The sequence below is a fragment of the Maylandia zebra genome, linkage group LG17 (assembly GCF_041146795.1).
Source record: "Maylandia zebra isolate NMK-2024a linkage group LG17, Mzebra_GT3a, whole genome shotgun sequence".
Taxonomy (NCBI): Eukaryota; Metazoa; Chordata; class Actinopteri; order Cichliformes; family Cichlidae; genus Maylandia; species Maylandia zebra.
The window spans coordinates 18,169,248-18,187,520 of NC_135183.1; the positions used below are offsets into that span (position 1 = coordinate 18,169,248).

The window sequence follows — 18,273 nt, forward strand, 5'->3', positions numbered from 1 at the left end:
ATAAATAATGTCTGTGTTCTTTGCAAGCTCCTTTGATTCATAAATAATCCACTGCAGAGCAGCCACATGTGCACTGTGAAGTTGATATTTCTGATTCAACTTCACATGGAGTGGAACAGAAGAGGAAGAGGAACATAAGAGTAATCCGGTTAAAGTGAACATAACAGAAGTTGAACTTTATCTTCTCTTAAAGAGAAGGCCCTGGTGTCTGACAGTAGAGTTGAGTGGAGTAGAACAGAGTAGAGTGATGGAGCCTTCCCAACATCCTCCTGATTGGCAGTGAGATGTCGGCCATCTTGGATTGTAGCGGGGAAGAAGGATTGATGCGGTGAGCTCCTTTTTTATTGCTTTAAAATCTTTTTTCGGGAGTTTCGGGTCTGAGGGTCCTTTAAATGAACCCGAGTTTGTGTGCTCGCTGCAAAGACCCAGCTGGTGAAGGGCGCAGTCGGGAACAGTACGGCTCTGAACGGCGCGGCCCGGTTTCGGTGCTTTTTGTTGTTGTTTTGGGGAACTAACAGCGGAGGCGCAGCAGGCCCAAACACGGACAAAAGCACACCTGCCCGCAGTTCTCCTCTCAGCCCCATTTTCTGTCCGTACAGCAGCGTCTATCCCGGTGTTACCGAGTCGTTAAACCGTAATTTAACGACCTCCGGGTTTCCAATTAGATGCTTTTCTACGTTCACATAAATGCAACAGCTAGCTTAGCTTCTATGCTAACAGCCCCATGTATTCCTATGACAGAAGCTGCTAGCCTGTGTGCGTTGCTCAGCTAGATAGCTGTAGCGTCTGACACATTATTAACGCTAAAGAGATAACGCTTGCTGATAACTGCTGTTTCCTGGAGAGCTGCAGTCAAATAGCAGCACACGGCGGGACAAGCCGGCTCATTTAGTTCTGTCAGGAAATTCTAATATTGGAGTTAACGCTAATCAGACACACTAGCAGCGCTAGCCTTAGCGCTCTAAGCTAACATTAGCCGTTTTTGCGACACTGCTGCGCCTTCAGCGCCGCTTAGAAACGAGACAGACAAGACAGGCAGACGACTGGGCTTCGGCTGCAGGGATAAAAGGAAAGTTTGTGAGGTTTTTAACTCGTTATAAAACCTCAGAACCGAGCAGGATCTCAGCTAGCCGTTGTTAGCTGGGATTGCACCTGCTTTAGGAGGCGTCGCTTATCTCTGTTAGCATCGCTTTGTGTTTTAGTGGAAGGTTTGACACATTATGGAGATTAGCTGGTGCTTTATGTTATGAGATGTGATGTTTTGATATTACTTTTGGCTAATGTGCAGTTTGTCCTCACAAACACACCAGTCTGGTTGTTGATCAGTGATTTAGTAGTGGAGGCTTTTACTGTAAAAAACAGAAACGTCCAGCAGACTTCTTTCACTCTGAAAGTTAAAAGAACTAAGCGTTCAGAGGCTTAAAGATGTGTAGTCGGTTGATTTTCTGTAGTTGTTAAACAGTGGAAGCTTTCCTCTGTCTTTGTAATTAAAACGTATTCTGGGAAGTATGAGGAGCTGTGGTGGGATACACACCTTTGTCAGTGTTTTAGTTTTGAGCCTTTTTGGTTTGGATGCTTTCAACCTAGGTTCATCTTTTAAAATGGGTCCAGCTTTGCAGATTTGTTTGTGGTGACAGTCTTAATTCAGATCAGAGTCTACAGCTGCAACTGCTTCACTCAAGACTCAACAACTCAATTTTTATTAGTGGTTTAGTCAGTTTCTTCTTTCCCTGCTCTCACTGTGAATAAAATCAGGAACCATCAACGCTTAAACTTGTACTAGTCCTTTTCTGCAGTGCTTTAGCTGCCCTGAAAGTTTCTGATCAAGTAAGATCACACCTCTGATATTTTGTTTATTCAAAACATTTTACATGCCACAGACATTAAAACCTTTGTGTTTTGACCAGGTGTTTCCCCAGATTAGGTGTGTTTTTGTCACATCTCCGTCTTTGTAACCTGATCTCTCTGTGCATGAATTTGAGAGGGGTGTGACCGGATGATATTACACTGTGCACTAGCACCTGTAATGTCACTTTCGGTGCATGCTGCTTAACCAGAACTTAGCATTTAGCCTAAAAGTGAGTTCACATCCTCATACAGAGTGAGACGAGAGAAGGAAATGGTATTAATCCAGTTTCTGATAACAGGTTACCCTGCCATAGATGCAGTAAAAGCCTCCCAAGCATCTGTGTCTTTTGAGCTTTCAGTTAAAGCAAATATTTAAAACCTGAAGAGAAATGCTGCTGATGTAGTAGCAGCTAAATGGCTCCAAACTGCTGATCAGGGATCAACTGATCTGTTTGGATCACACATCGGCCTCAGAAGCCTGGATCGGGTATCTCTCTCAGTTCAGCCTTATTCTCTGTTTACTTTGCTGCGAGGCAGCAGGTGAGCACAGCTATTACACACCTGCTGCACCAACATACTTTCTAAAAAAGGTCTTACTTTAACACTTAAACTGTTATCATGGCTGAAAATGTTCAGAGAAGCTGCTAAAACATGTTTTTAAGTTTGTATTTTTTTGCTCTGACAGTAACACAACATGTTGTTCACAGCATTAATATTGCCTCTCTGCGCCACACTGAGTGAGGAGGTCCACCACAGTGCGACTCAGAGGAGAAACAGTAAACATCAGCTCACAGACACATTTATATCAAGGAAACCTCACAGAGAGGAGTGTAGCTTATTGATTTTTCACTGCTGTCAGCACAACACACAGGGAAGATACTGAAACCTGATCCAGATGTTGGAGTTGGGATCAGGCTGAAAAACATTAAAATGTTCAGTTATTTGTTTGTTTTTGGCAGAAAATGATAAGAAGTATCTTTAAAAACAAGCTTAAAACAATTACATAAAAATCTAAACGTGAGCAGTGCAGCTCAGCCTGTAAACCTGAGATTAAGCAGTGAGACTAAATATTATATGAATTTTGTTTTTCTTTTTAAAAATTGAATTTCAATTTTTTTTGTGTTTTGTGAGTCATGCAAAAGTCGTTCCTGAATGAGACTCTGAGCACGCTCAGAAGCAGGTTTCTGGTTTCAGAGCATGAAATGTTCCATGACAGTGAATGACTTCTGTCCAGGTATGACTGGTCTGACTGTTTCCCGTCGTCTTGTCTCCTAGGTGACACGCGGCATGTTTGGTGCTAACCGGAAGAAGTTTATGGAGGGAGGGATAGAGAGTGACTACCCGGACGACTCCAGTCTCTACTACAGCCAGCAGTCCATGTTCCCTCCTCACCGTGCGGACAAAGACGTGAGTCCTGCACATTCAGCAATCATTACGGTTTATTAGGTCTGCTCGATTATGGCAAAAATGATAATCATGATTATTTTCACTGAAATTGAGATCTCGATTATTTGACGATATTTATTTAACAATAACAATGTATTGAATAATGACTTTAAAGATTGTCAAAAAAATATAAAATAGTGTGCAAATACTGATAACAGTGCAAATGTTTGCAATATAAAAAATACATGAAAAATGTAAACATCTATGTTTAGTGAACTTTGCAGTGTTGCTCTGTGGTGCAGCTACGACACTGTAGCAAAGTTTACACACTATGTCTACTTGATCCACGTCTGACTCCGCGAACCCATAATGTTTCCACACCACTGAAGTTTTTTTTACCTCTCTTTTCAACCAACGGCAGTCACTCTCCTCTCCAAATAACTTCTGCTTAGCTTTCTGAGCTTCCCTCGGGTCCTCTTAATCAGTGGTCCCCAACCCCCGGGCCTCGGACCGGTACCGGTCCGTGAGTCATTTGGTACCGGGCCGTGAGAGTTGAGGCTCAGGTGTGAAATGTATAGTTTTCAGGGTTTTTATCGGTTTTCAGCGTTATTTTGTTATCGTTTACTCGGTTTTCCTTGGTCTTTTCACGTGAAAAAATTTATTTATGAATAAATTTTCTTTTTTTTCGGTACCGGTACTAGTTTTATTTTGTTGTATTTATCCGCGACACCTTAAAGGCCGGTCTATGAAAATATTGTCGGGCATAAACCGGTCCGTGGCGCAAAAAAGGTTGGGGACCGCTGCTCTTGTGACACGTGTTCGAAATGCAGAGAGGTCCGCTCGATTTGCCACACAGAGCAGCGCGAGAGTAAAGCACGAGGGAGGGGCTAATAATCGGCTCAGTCATTTTTAATGATCGTTGAAAGCCCAGATCGTAATCGAGATTAAAATTTGATTAATTGAGCAGCCCTACGGTTTATAATTATTGTCAAAAACTGCATTTGAGGGTTTGGACATGCTCAGCCAGTCAAGAAACTTCAGAGGCGTTTTATGGGTCTTGCATATGTACATAAGGCATAGTGCCCCATGGCATTACATTTCATTCACATGTGTGAAATTCAGTATCCTCATGTTAAAAAAAATGCCCTAAATCCAAGTGGAAGTACACAGTATTGAATATAAGATGATATCTTGGGGCCGTTTTTGTCACTTTTTCCAGGTGTTGTACTTCATGCACTAGAAAAAGAAGTATGTCTCAATTTTTCCAAATGATAAAGAAATATGCTGCAATAAATAAAAGAAATCTGTCAACATAATTCTTATTAGGAAGAAAATGTGTAAAATTACAGAAAAAAAATCTTCTTGTAGCTCATTGGCTAGACTGTCCAGAAAATGTCAGTTTTAAAATGTCATTTAAAAAAATCTGAAATTTCTATACTTAGTATTGAAAAAACAGAAACTTTCCAGTCATTTAGTTGTTTATTTATTAATTAATTACTTTAATTTAGTATGAACGGCTGTTGGGGAGGCTTCTATCAGCAGGAAAAGCGCATTAAAGTACATTTAAAAGTGCAAACATTTAAGCCCTCCTTCACATTTTCCAAACCCATTGAGTGGCCAGGCCAGGTTATGCCAGGCCAATCCTGCTCCCCAGGCCTTATATTTGATACCGCTGTCCAAGGGGGTGAGAGCTCTGTGTGAAGCAACTCGAGCAAAAACAAAGAAAAATGAGTCTCTTGTTGTAAAAACAGCACACAGCTCGTCTCCCTGTCATCTCTGCCCTCTTCTATTCATCCTCACTTTGTCCTCACTGCCCGGGGATGCAGCACAGAGCCCTTCACAGCTTACCTGAGTGGTTGACAGTAACAGAGCATGCTGCTGCATCTGCAGCTGCTGTGTGTGTTTCTGTGTTTTGATCTGTGTGATTGTGTGTTTGTCCTCCTCAGATGCTGGCGTCTTCCTCTGCCTCCTCTACGGGTCAGCTGTCACAGCTCGGAGCCAGCCTGTACGGCCCGCAGAGTAAGACGGACAGGCACTGACCTGTTTCTGCTGAATAATGTCGACTCATTACTGTGATGTTATCTCAGAGAAAACGTGGGAGAGTCAACCTCGTTTTTCACGCTTGTCTGCTTGCTCTCTCTGTAGGTGCATTGGGGTTTCCCATGCGAGGCATGAACAGCAGTGCAGCTCCTCCATTGAGTCGCAGCGGGCTGAACCAGTCTGCCGGTCAGCTCTCCAGTACGCCCAATGCCGGCTCGATGCACACGCCCCCCTCACCCAGCAGGTACCCCTCACACTGTGTGCTCTCATTATAAGAACTCTCTGTCAGTGTCTCTGCTTCTTCTTCAAACCACAAACTTCTTCCTGCAGGGGAATACTGCCCATGAGCAGCCGGAGTGTGCTCAATCACAACCAGCAGGTGGGGGGTCCAACGGGGCAGTCAGGTGGGATGGGAGGCGGAGAGCGTGGAGGTGGAGGAGGGAGGAGCGGCAGTATGGGGAGTCCCAGCCGGTCGTCACCCAGCATCATCGGGATGCCCAAACAGCAGCAAGCACGGCAGCCGTTTACCATCAACAGGTAACTCGCATCACTGCGGTCCAGATGTGACTTTGACCTGTGTTGTTAGAAAGGAAGGTTTTCAGCAGCACATCTGGACCGTGTGATGGAGACGAGGGTTCAGGAATGTTTATGATTATTTATGATTTGAAATGATAGAGAGGAAGAGCTCATAATGGCAAAAACCTGTATGAAATTTACGCAAAACCTGTGTGTGTGTGTGTGTGTGTGTGTCAGTATGTCAGGGTTCGGGGTGAACAGGAATCCAGGCTTCATGAACAACTCGCTATCCAACAACATCTTCAATGGCACAGGTAACAGAGTGACATCAGAATTTTAAAAAATCTGTCAGCTGTTACCCAACCTGCTGTAATGTGACCTCTCTGAACTCGTTTCAGACGGCAGTGAGAATGTGACGGGGTTGGACCTGTCAGATTTCCCGGCATTAGCTGACAGGAGTCGGAGGGATGGAGGTTCGAATCCCACCCCACTGCACAACCCGCTGACCGGTCGAGCTCCCTACGGTAATACAGAAGGGACATTTATCTGTTTGTGTCCGTTTGTCTAATATGGAGTTGTCCTTTAATTCTACGCAGTGGTCTAGACTTTACAAAAGTCAAGCAGCCAATAAAATGTAAAGAAAATAAAACCATTTATGGAGCTGTTAGAATATTTGCTTTAACTTCAATTGAAGCATGCTGGGGGACAGTGATGAGAAATACGGAACGCTTATTTTAGTGGATTTTCTTCCTTGTTTTATAGTAAACTGAATATTTTCAACCGTTGGTCAAACACAATAGATATTCAATAAAAACCTTTAAAAGTCTTACATTTGCTGCTGATCAGTGTGTCTTTCTGTTGTGTGTTTTGTTAATGTCCTGCAATTGGTCACTTTCTCCAGTTGGCATGGTAACCAAGCCGTCCAGTGAGCAGTCGCAGGACTTCTCCATCCACAACGAAGATTTCCCAGCTCTCCCAGGGCCAAACTACCAAACAAAAGACCCCACCAGCACCAACGAAGACAGCAAAACGGTGACATTTCTGTCTCTCTCCGTCATCCGCTTTCTGCTTCTTTAACTTCCCAACTCATCCTCATTTGTCCCGTCTGTCTCCATCCAATCAGAATCTGAACTCATCGGGAAAGCCAGCCTCTAACTCAGATGGTCCAAAGTTCCCCGGCGATAAGAGCTCTGCACCGAGCAACAACAACCAGCAGAAGAAAGGGATTCAGGTGCTTCCTGACGGTGAGACAGTTCAATCAGATAATCGCTCAAAAGCCAGACATCAGCTGATCTTTGTTTCTGAATGTTAACCCTGAAAATGTTTAGAGTCATCTCTTTGAGAATTTAAAGAGAAAGGAAATGAATGGGACATAAGAGCTTTATTAGTTTATCACAGACTCGAGATAAAATAAGAAAAGCTTAATTTGTCCTTACTGTAGGGAAATACTTTTGTTTCAGCGGCTGAAACTATAATGGAACATGTAAAATCATAAATGTTGTCATCAGATGATGAGTCTGCCAAACAAATGCAGTTTTATGTTGCTATGAAAGGGTTTAATAGGTTTCTGAATACCCAGCTGTGACGTGTTTAACCAAATTAAAAAAGGCCGGAACTGAAAATCGTTAATGTGAATTTAATCTGTGTATTAAAAGAACCTCCGAACACTTTCATCCTCCTTATTTCCCCTCCGTCCTCATCATCCCCAGTCTGTCACAGCAGATAGCTTCCCCACCCTCAGCCTGATGCTGCAGGTGGATTTTGTCTTAAAAGGGAGCTCTTCCTTTGCACTGTTTTTTTTGTTTTGCTTTTGTTCGTCTCATTTAATTAACTCAAAACCATTAGACGGAGATTTTCTTATTTTTGAGTGAGTTTGGGTAAAAAAACAAGCAGGAGAGATTTTAAGCTAATCCGTAATCCTCTGTTGTCTTTGTGTCCCAGGGCGAGTGACCAATATCCCTGGTGGCATGGTAACAGACCAGTTTGGAATGATTGGCCTGCTGACGTTCATCCGGGCGGCGGAGACCGACCCCGGCATGGTCCACCTGGCGCTGGGCTCAGACCTCACCACACTTGGCCTCAACCTCAACTCGCCTGAGTACGAGTCGCACATGCAAACGCGATTTATAGTTGGAGACGAGCGGCGTCTTTAAAGTTTGTTTTTTTTTTGAATGGCCGCAGCAGCAGCTGAATGACCTGTCACTGTTCTCACACTCAGACCCTCTCTCTCTCCCTCTCTCTGTCAGGAATCTCTATCCTAAGTTTGCATCTCCGTGGGCATCGGCTCCATGTCGACCGCAGGATATAGGTGAGTTTAACACCAACCTGGAAGTAGTGACTGAGGCTATGTCCACACTAAATGCGTTTTTGTTTTCTCCCCGTTTTGGCCTCCTGTCCACATTGAGACCGCGCTTTTCGCTCGAGGAAAACACAGCGTTTTAAAAATGCTCTCGAAAACGCAGAGATTTGAAAACGGTGTGATGCAGTCAAGTGGCCAATTAAACTAAACGGAGGGCATTATACAGCAGTTGTTTTGTTTGCTCTCAATTTTAAAGATTTTAAAGATTAATTAAAGATTAAAATTAATCAATTAAAGATTAATATCAGTTTGTACATGCTTCAGATAACTTTTCTTCAAATTCTTTAATTCTCAATTGCTTTTGCAACTTTGTACTTTTGTGTTACTCGCAGCAACAACTCCACCTCATTGTTAGTCCATTTAAAAAACTCTGTGATTTTCCTCGACATTTTGCCGCGACATTTCAAAGAGCCGGAAAGTAAATAAGCGGCAGACAGAAATGAGGCAGGTCGAATCTTCTTGCGTTTCACGCATGCGCAGTACTGGAACGTAAGAGTTTTCTGCCGTTTCAATATGGACGCTGTCTATATACACTGAACAAAAATATAAACGCAACACTTTTGTTTTTGCTCCCATTCCCCATGGGATGGACGTAGAGACCTAAAATTCATTCCAGATACACAATATAACCATCCCTCCCAAACAGTGGTCACAAATCAGTCCAAATGTGTGGTAGTGGGCACATCTGCTATATTGAGATAATCCATCCCACCTCACAGGTGTGCCACATCAGGATGCTGATCTGACATCATGAGTAGTGCACAGGTGTACCTCAGACTGCCCACAACAAAAGGCCACCCTGGAATGTGCAGTTTTTTGCGCTATTGGGGGTCTGGGGACCCAGAACCGGTCAGTATCTGGTGTGACCACCATTTGCCTCATGCAGTGCAACACATCGTCGCATGGAGTCTATCAGATTGTCAATTGTGGCCTGTGGAATGTTGGTCCACTCCACTTCAATGGCTGTGCGAGGTTGTTGGATATTCGTGGGAACTGGTACACGCTGTCGTATACGCCGGTCAAGCACATCCCGAACATGCTCAATGGGTGACATGTCCGGTGAGTATGCTGGCCATGCAAGAACTGGGACATTCTCAGCTGCCATCTGCCCTGAACAATGTGAACCATGATTCATCCGTGAAGCGCACACCTCTCCAACGTGCCAGACGCCATCGAATGTGAGCATTTGCCCACACAAGTCTGTTACGGCGACGAGCTGGAGTCAGGTCAAGACCCCGATGAGGACGACGGGCATGCAGTTGAGCGTCCCTGAGACGGTTTCTGACAGTTTGTGCAGAAATTGTTTGGTTGTGCAAACCAATTGTTCCAGCAGCTGTCTGGGTGGCTGGTCTCAGACGATCTTGGAGGTGAACCTGCTGGATGTGGAGGTCCTGGGCTGGTGTGGTTACACGAGGTCTGCGGTTGTGAGGCCGGTTGGATGTGCTGCCATATTCTCTGAAACGCCTGTGGAGACGGCTTATGGTTGAGAAATGAACATTCAATGCACGGGTGACAGATCTGGTTGACATTCCTGCTGTCAGCATGCCAATTGCACGCTCCCTCATTGCTTGTGGCATCTGTGGCATTTTGCTGTGAGACAAAACTGCACATTCCAGGGTGGCCTTTTGTTGTGGGCAGTCTGAGGTACACCTGTGCACTACTCATGATGTCAGATCAGCATCCTGATGTGGCACACCTGTGAGGTGGGATGGATTATCTCAATATAGCAGATGTGCCCACTACCACACATTTGGACTGATTTGTGACCACTGTTTGGGAGGGATGGTTATATTGTGTATCTGGAATGAATTTTAGGTCTCTACGTCCATCCCATGGGGAATGGGAGCAAAAACAAAAGTGTTGCGTTTATATTTTTGTTCAGTGTATGAACTCTGGGAAAACGACTGATACTGAAAGCGATAGTGTGGACGCAGAGCGTTTTTTAGACACAACCGCCATTTTCAAATCTATCCGGGCTAGTGTGGGTGTAGCCTGAGACCTTGAAGTCAGCATGAAAGTGTTCATTTTCTCACAGACCTGTAGAAGAGCCATTTGCTCACCATTAGAAACGATACTTTGTGAAAAATGTGAAGGCTGATGCTAAGTTTACTCTGACTTTAGAGAGGTGCTGGAACCTCTACAGGCTCAGAAACTCTGAGCGTCTGACTCTTTTTGGGACTTCAGAGGCATTTCTGTCAGTGTCAGTGCAGCAGTAAAGTGACAGATCAGCCTGCAGAGTGAATTAAAATAGACAAGCAAAATTGACCTGATATGTGAACGACATCAGTGTATTGATGTGGTCGTACGTAAGAAACCAGCTTCATTCGAAACCTGCTCACTCCAAACAGCCAGCAGGGCGAGGAGGAGTCCTCTCGATTTCTGGACGCATTTTCACGGCTTTCCCTGAAGTTTGACTGTTAGCCCTCACTGAGTTAGATCTTTTTCTTTGACAGTGAAGAACCGCTTGGCTCCAGCCGCCCCCAGACAGCATCGATGAGCTCTTCCATTCTGATTGCTTCTTGGTTTTCACGCTGTGCAGTGAAGCAAATTTTCACCAAAGTTGGAAATTTTAACTCTTGAACACAGATTCTTCTTCAGGGTTTTTGCTGTATGTTAAAAGTTTTGGTGGCCAACAGAGGACAATCATCATGGCTGATTCAAACAGTTTTTAAACGATTTTAATTCTTAATTCTGTTTTATTTTAAAAAGTCTTTGCTTTTAATGCGTGTTTGCCAAACTCGTTTATATATATTTATAAGGACTCGTTGAGTCCTTCATCAGCAGGAAATTTAAATCTGGAGTTTTTCTGCCTCCATGTGGTCTGAACAAGTTAATGCATCATGATTTTTTTTCCAATCAGTTTTTATAATGTGAGACTGAATTTACTGAAGTTTAAATTTATTTAATTTTAGTTGCTTAAATAACATCAAAATGCTCTACGCCTGTTCATTGCATTAATTACATGCAGACCAGTTGTGCAGTTTTTCTAATGAAGCTTTTCATTTTGTCCTGTTTGTTGATTTTATCTTTTCTTTTCCTGCAGACTTCCACGTCCCCTCAGAGTATTTAACCAATATCCACATAAGGGACAAGGTACCTCCTTCACAAGACACCCCAAAGGTCCTTTACATGATTGTTATGAGACTGATCTCCTGAAAAATGTGTCCGTATTAATCTGTCTCTCTCTCTCACGTGCAGTTAGCAGCTATCAAGTTGTCTCGGTATGGTGAAGATCTGCTGTTTTATCTCTACTATATGAACGGAGGAGACCTCCTACAACTGCTGGCTGCTGTAGAACTGTAAGAGCGACCGGTCATTACTGCACCCTAATCACACTAAGTCAGTCACCACGTGGGTGGAAACTAAATTACTTTGATGTTTGGATGAGAAAATTGCTTGAAACTGAGATAAAAGTAAGATTTCATAGTTTCCTGTTGTGCTGGCGTTCAGTGCAATCAGTTTTTTAAAGAAATCCGCTCACCAGCTTCTTGTCATCACCAACAAACTCTCCACTTTTCCATACTGATCTAAAATACATCCTTCCATTTTAAGATAAGTCTGCAAATGTTTTTTTTAATGATTGAATCTATTTTTCAGAAGCTTCTCATCTTTTTAAAATGTTTTAATCTTCATTACAAATAAAGATTAAAGCATCCAAAAGAACCCCAGGCTGTCTGAAATGTCTCTCTGCGTTTATGATGGTGTACAAGATGTTTAAAGCGATCATTTCCGCGTGTGTGTGCGTGTCCAGGTTTAACAGGGACTGGAGGTATCATAAAGAGGAGCGGGTTTGGATCACTCGAGCTCCGGGGATGGAGCCCACACTGAAGACCAACGCCTATGAGAGAGGGACCTACTACTTCTTCGACTGCCTCAACTGGAGGAAGGTGGCCAAGGTGAACGAACACACACACACGCACACTTTAAATCAGCACCAGGATGTGTTGCCTACATTTGATCAGGTTGACAGTTCTCAGATCTTGATTTCATGAAACTGGTCCGAGTGTTTGAACACTCAGTACTAAAGACTGCATTCGTACAGCTGTGTGGTGGTAAGGGCAGCTCCTTCTGCTGCTATCCGTGTCTCAGCCTCTAAAAGAGCTCCTCAGGTGAAAAACTAAGTGAAGAAGAAGGTTCTACTACTTTTTTCCCCTCCAAGGGAGGAACAACATACAGAGATCTGATGAACTGATCATTACTGAAGTATTTTTGAGACTTCATCTCTGCGAGGAATGTTTGTTGTTTGTCCTGGATCTGTAGATCTGCTTGAAATGAGGTTCAGAACTTCTGTTTGATTTTATTGAACAAGTCTACATTTGAGAACAATTATATTCTGGAAAAAAAAGCTAACTGTTTTAATAGTAAAATGTGATTGGATCAAATAAAAATATGCATTTGTATCCCATTAAATCCAAAGCTAAAATTTCATTTTGAAAGTAAACACAGAATATGATGAACGCTGTGTACAGTCGATGACAATTTACCACTTTCCTCCTCGTTTTCAGGAATTTCATCTGGAATATGACAAACTAGAAGAGCGACCTCACGTTCCCTCCACCTTCAACTACAATCCTGCCCAGCAGGCCTTCTGATTGGCTGTCTCTCCTACTGCCTGCCTGCCATTGGCCCTCCTGACCCCATTAGGTTTTTCCACCGGCACACACTGAACGGGGAGGACATCCTGGCTCCTGTCCTCCTCTCTGAACAGACTTCATCCTTTTATTTTTTTCATATTTTTGTTCCTTCTTTACCTCATTATCGTTATTTTTTTTTTTTTTTTTGAATTTCACACTTTTCCATCAGTTTGATTTGGCTGGTCTGTGAAGTGGACCACAGACTCGATACACAGACACAAGCACTGCAAAGTGTCCATCTGATTGAGTGACTCATGTTTCTGCTCAGTCTTAAGAATCGACTATTTTTGTCTCCAGAAGCTTTTAAGAGAAACCAGATTTTAACACAGGAAGTGATCACCTTTCAGGATGGATAATTATTTCCCACTGTGTCGCACCTCTCTGAAACCTGGCGATATCTTTAACCCACTCTCTTTTATCAGGTTTATCCCCCAGCATTACAAACCAGAGCACATCATCAGACAGTCAGGAGGACATGCAATGTACATTGTAGCACTATTTCATAATAAAAGAGGAAAAAATATCCTTTTTTCCCCCCTTTGGTTCCTTTGTGTTATAAAGCGGGTTTAATTTAAAGAGACAGGTGAGAGTGCAGCAGGTGATTTCATACTGCAGGGAGGTCTTTCACAGGTGGACACGTTCCCTTTATACCTCGAGGAAAAGGCAGGAAATCTCTCTCTTTTTTTTAATTACGTTTTTTATACATATTTCACCATCTGCAGTTATTTTATCCTCCTGAGGTGGCAGCCTGTTTAAAAATGAAAAAGACATTAGGTTTTTGGGGTTTTTTTGTCATTTGAAAGACAGAAATCTGAGGTGGCATTTAAGAAAACCGATTTGTCTTTCTGGATGATAATGGCGTTAAATTGGAAATCTGGTGAATGCCATTTCAGATTTATCTACTACAAATCTTGTTTTCAGCTTTTTCAAGATGGAGAAAAAAGAAAATAGTTTCTTTTTCTTTTTTTAGATTTTCCTCCTTTGTGTCGGATCATATGTTAGTCCATGCAGAAGTCAGCTTTAGTTTGGTGAAATAACTGACACTTGCCATATAAGAACAGTTACATCAAAAATAATTTTGAGTTTTGCTGCCTCATAATCGGCCCTTGGGGGTTCTCACCATAGTAAACATGGCTGTTCGGTAAAGCAAAGGGACTCAGTTTGTCTTGCTTTATTTGAATAGAAATCAGCGCACTTTTCTTAAGTTCTTGTTGATTAGATAATCAGAAAATGTCTGCTATGTTTAAGTAAATAAAACCCCAAATCAGATTCTCCTGGCTCTGGCTAAAACCTGATCAGGAGGCACCAATCACTACCCTGACCTTACAGCTACAAAGACGTTGGGATGATTGGTGATGCTAATGTTGTCTGTTGTTCTCTGTTAGCCTGTTCAGGGTTTAATCTCCCAGCTTATCCCACTGTCAGTTTATCCTGAGGATAAGTGGCCATAATATTTAATAGGATGGATTTATTGTTGGATAGCTGCACCTATTTCTACTCCTGCGATCTGTTTGATATTTTAATTGTTATTCTTGCAAGGCTTCTGCCTGGAGATCAAAAACTCAAACTCTGCTGCCTGTATCCACTTTTAAAGATTACAGTTACTTGCTGCACTGAAAGCCCCCCACAGTGAGTCACACAGTTTCCCACTGAGCGGAGGTCTGTACTGAAATGCAGAACTTGGGGTTTAGTGAGGTAGCTTCAGGTTTAACCCCAGGTGCTCCATCAGCACATGTAGAAAGCTCCACCTGCTGCTTTTCACCTATTTTATGTTAATTTTTGTTAACACTGCTCTCTGCTTCTCAAACTTCCTATTTCTTCACCTTTAACATTATTTTCTTTTTTTTTCTTTTTTTAAAATTACATTTTGTCCCAACTGTTTTCTGCCTGGTAACAGTCAAACCAATTGGATCCTCATGACACCACCACCACCTTGCTTGTAAGCTACAGCCAGGAGATAATTAGCATCATTAGCAAAAACACTGGAAGTGGACACTGGCAGCCCGGCTCTCATGGGTCTGTTTAGTTTAATCTGCTACATACACGTTGTTGTGTTGGGACCAGTTAAAACTATACTCCAAGGAAATTCTGATTTTTACACTTTTTAAAGCCGCTTAAACAAACATACCATCCTAATCGTGAGGTGCTTTTCTTGTGGGCAGACCTAAGCTACCTGTTAAAGCCCATTCAATCTTTATGCTAAGCTAATTAGCTCATAGCTGTAGCTTGAGAAAGTTTCAAAAATCAAAAAATCATCCCAAAAAGTTTTTATTTTAAGGCTTTGAATTTTTCATATCTTTAACTGCCAGGAGACACCAGTGTCCAGTTATGTATATGTATTTTAAATATGTATACATAAAAGTGAGGCAGTATTTTTATGGAAAACAAAAAGGGGTAAAAACGGAAAAGAAACTCCTCCCTCTTCAGCTGGCCGTCACTTAACGATGCAATACTCCACTTCCTGTCATGGAGATGGTTTCCAGGGGACCACGCCCGACTCCGCCCACCTACTAGCAACAACAATCACTGGGGGAGGGGAGGGGCCAGCTAGTTCGCACTGCAGCAGCAAAGCCAAGGACACGCCCACAGACCTGTGTGACCTGTCTGAGGAGTTTTGATTGGAGGATGAGGACTGAGGCACTTGGCCGTTGGCTGTTTTATTAAATATGGCAGCTAGTGTTTTAATAGAAAAAGAATAAAATAAATATTCTGGTAATGAAACTGAAACATGACTCCTGGGTGTTTATTTTTGTTTGTGTCAATCTTCGAGGAGCCAAACCTCCAGTCAGGTCCATAATTCTGTAAATTATTCCTATATAGAAGTATTTATAGTTTGTGTGAAGATGGCTTTAATTCGTAAACAGTTAACGCAGCATTTTTATGAAACCCTCTGATTAAAGCTGAACATCAGAGCTTTAATTTGTCAGTTCAAATACTTCTGGTCATGGCTGTAGTTTAAAGTGAGGTTTGTTTAAATGTGGAAACCATTCAAGTCAGTCTCACTGGGTCTGTCTCATCTGTTTGAACCCTCGTCTTTATATTAATTTGTCCTCAAAAGCTTACTGCTCAATATTTGTGTTTAACAGTCAGTTTATTGCAGCTTCATTATCTGCTTAAGATCAACAATGAGACTAATTTCAACTCCACGTTTAATTTGATTCAACTCCACTATGGAGTCAATAATTAAAATAAACTGTGATTTTATTCAAATTTCAGCCTCACTGGACTCAAATGGATCCAAACAGCAAGCAACGTTTTCCTCCACTGAGAACCCGGTTGTAAATATCGTATAAAGATCAGGCTCAGTTTGAACCATTTTCTCAGACTCACAATCAGTAAACAGGTTAGGAAAGTTTCCTCGTCCTTTACTGAAGGACCTTTGGACCATGATGTTCTGCTCGGCTTTAACAGCTGCAAGTAAATGTGAAATGGCGTGCTATGAATGCTCATTCACCTGTCCTAGAGGTGTAACTTGCAAAATTAATATAAAAATTGTTTTGTCTGCTGTTTCAGGGTTTGTCCAGCAGAGGGAGCCACATGTCAAAGGACGATAAACGGTAGGAGGCTGCTCTTCACCGTGTGAGGTTCACTAAATCAATTAATCTATAAATTATCAATAAATATAACTAAAGTCAGTCATCGAGTACTTCCACAGAGTTAAAGGGTTCATGTTAAATAATTTAAAGCTTTTTTCACCTAATCGGTGAAGTGACTTTTCATTGACTGTGGGAGATTTAAAAAAACAGTTTAATGGAGACATAAACCTGCAGGAAGAAGACAGGTTTATATCCCAGAGGTAAATACACAGACTGTAAATGAGTAAAGGAACAGGAAAAGTGGATTGTAGTGCAGCGGTAGATTAAAACTGCAGTGTAACAAACCAATGAGTATAAAGAGAAAATTTGAGGTGAACACTGAAAACAAATTACCTCAGATATTTAATTCAAATCACTGAGTGTTAGAGAAATGATCATGATGATGAAGAGATCTTCAATCTCTGTGATCAATAGTTTTGCTTGGAAAATTGGAATTTTAGTCTCAGTTTAAACATTTAAACTTTTCTTTTAAACATTTCTCTCTGTGCTCTAATACAAAGGTGAACCTTTGCTGCTTCTTCTCCTTGTGTTAAATATGTTTTCATATTTTTATGTAACTGCCCTCTAAACACAGTTATGTAACCGAGCAACAAACTAATCTAACGTGAAACAAAGAGTGTGAGAGCGAGTGGGTGAATGTGAGAAGTTAAAACTTCACTTTATTTGTTAATTAGCTCGTTTCTTTTTATTAAAGCCAGGAAAAAAATTCCATCACACAGTTTCCTTAAAGAGTCTCACAACATTAACCGAGAACGACGTCGTGACTCTACCTTTGCTGCCTCAAACAAATCCAAACTACACTAACCTGTTTGGAAGGAGTAGAGACATTAATGAGCGTCACGTTCCCAAGGCGAGAGCTTGGATTATTTGTCCTGTTACTGTGAAATAATCTGCCGTGCATGGAGGGAAACTCACTCCATTTTGCTGGTTTCATTAAGTCTGCAAACAACCAGCCATTTATTCTCATTTTTAATATTAAGTCTTGAGTTTTAGGCCATGCTGGGAATTACAGATGTAGATTATCCATCCATCCATTCGCTTCCGCTTCTCCTTTTCAGGGTCGCGGGAGGCGCTGGAGCCTATCCCAGCTGTCATAGGGCGAGAGGCAGGGTACACCCCGGACAGGTCGCCAGTCTGTCGCAGGGCCAACACACAGGAACAGACAACCATTCACACTCACATTCACACCTAGTGAATTTATCCAATTAACCTATCCCCACAAGCTGCATGTCTTTGGACGGTGGGAGGAAGCCGGAGTACCCGGAGGGAACCCACGCAGACACGGGGAGAACATGCAAACTCCACACAGAAAGACCCCGGCCTGATGGTGGAATTGAACTCAGGACCTTCTTGCTGTGCGGCAGCAGTGCTAACCACCGTGCCACCGTGCTGCCCAGATATGCAAAATTCAAATCTACATCTGTTCACCAGAACAGATGTAGATTATTGACACCTTAAATCTGAAATGTTTGTCCCAAATAGACTTTTTACATCATTTGTCTACAGAAAGCACTCAGACAGATCACAATAAACTTTATTAGACTTTCTCTAGCGCAGTGAGGCAAAATAACCCATCCCATTACAGTTCTACTCAAAATCAGGTAAAACTTTATTTATACAGCACATTTCATTCCACCACAGAGACTCTGACATAACACGATGCAGATAATATAAAACTTAACAGACGTAAGTGAATCAGTGGAGTCATTAAAAACCGAAGTAAAAACACATCAATCCAGCAAAGAAATTCAAGTTTAAGAAGCTGCTTATTAAAACCAGTGAAAAATTAAGTTAAACAGAAACAATTCTATTTAATTCGTTGCTGCATACTTTCATAATTCCCACCAATAGAACTAAGTCAGAAACAAATAAAGGGTCCCAAAATAGAGCCTTT

General features: G+C 42.2%; 1 protein-coding gene across 2 annotated transcripts; it reads left to right on the forward strand.

The window, feature by feature from the left end:
* The first annotated feature begins 208 nt into the window (after nt 1–208).
* LOC101473755 (CCR4-NOT transcription complex subunit 2) lies at nt 209–15,510 on the forward strand. Of its 2 annotated transcripts, none has more exons than XM_004564852.5 (15): nt 209–328; nt 3,124–3,255; nt 5,181–5,253; nt 5,380–5,518; nt 5,605–5,811; nt 6,028–6,104; nt 6,189–6,314; nt 6,692–6,822; nt 6,914–7,034; nt 7,732–7,888; nt 8,037–8,098; nt 11,193–11,269; nt 11,348–11,448; nt 11,901–12,045; nt 12,655–15,510. In XM_004564852.5, exons 2-15 carry the CDS (start codon nt 3,136–3,138, stop codon nt 12,739–12,741), a joined length of 1,623 nt encoding a protein of 540 aa, XP_004564909.1. In that variant the 5' UTR covers nt 209–328; nt 3,124–3,135; the 3' UTR covers nt 12,742–15,510. The 2 variants fall into 2 exon arrangements, with proteins under 2 accessions (XP_004564909.1, XP_004564910.1); XM_004564853.5 differs by having other exon boundaries at nt 11,193–11,242.
* The last annotated feature ends 2,763 nt before the right edge of the window (nt 15,511–18,273 follow it).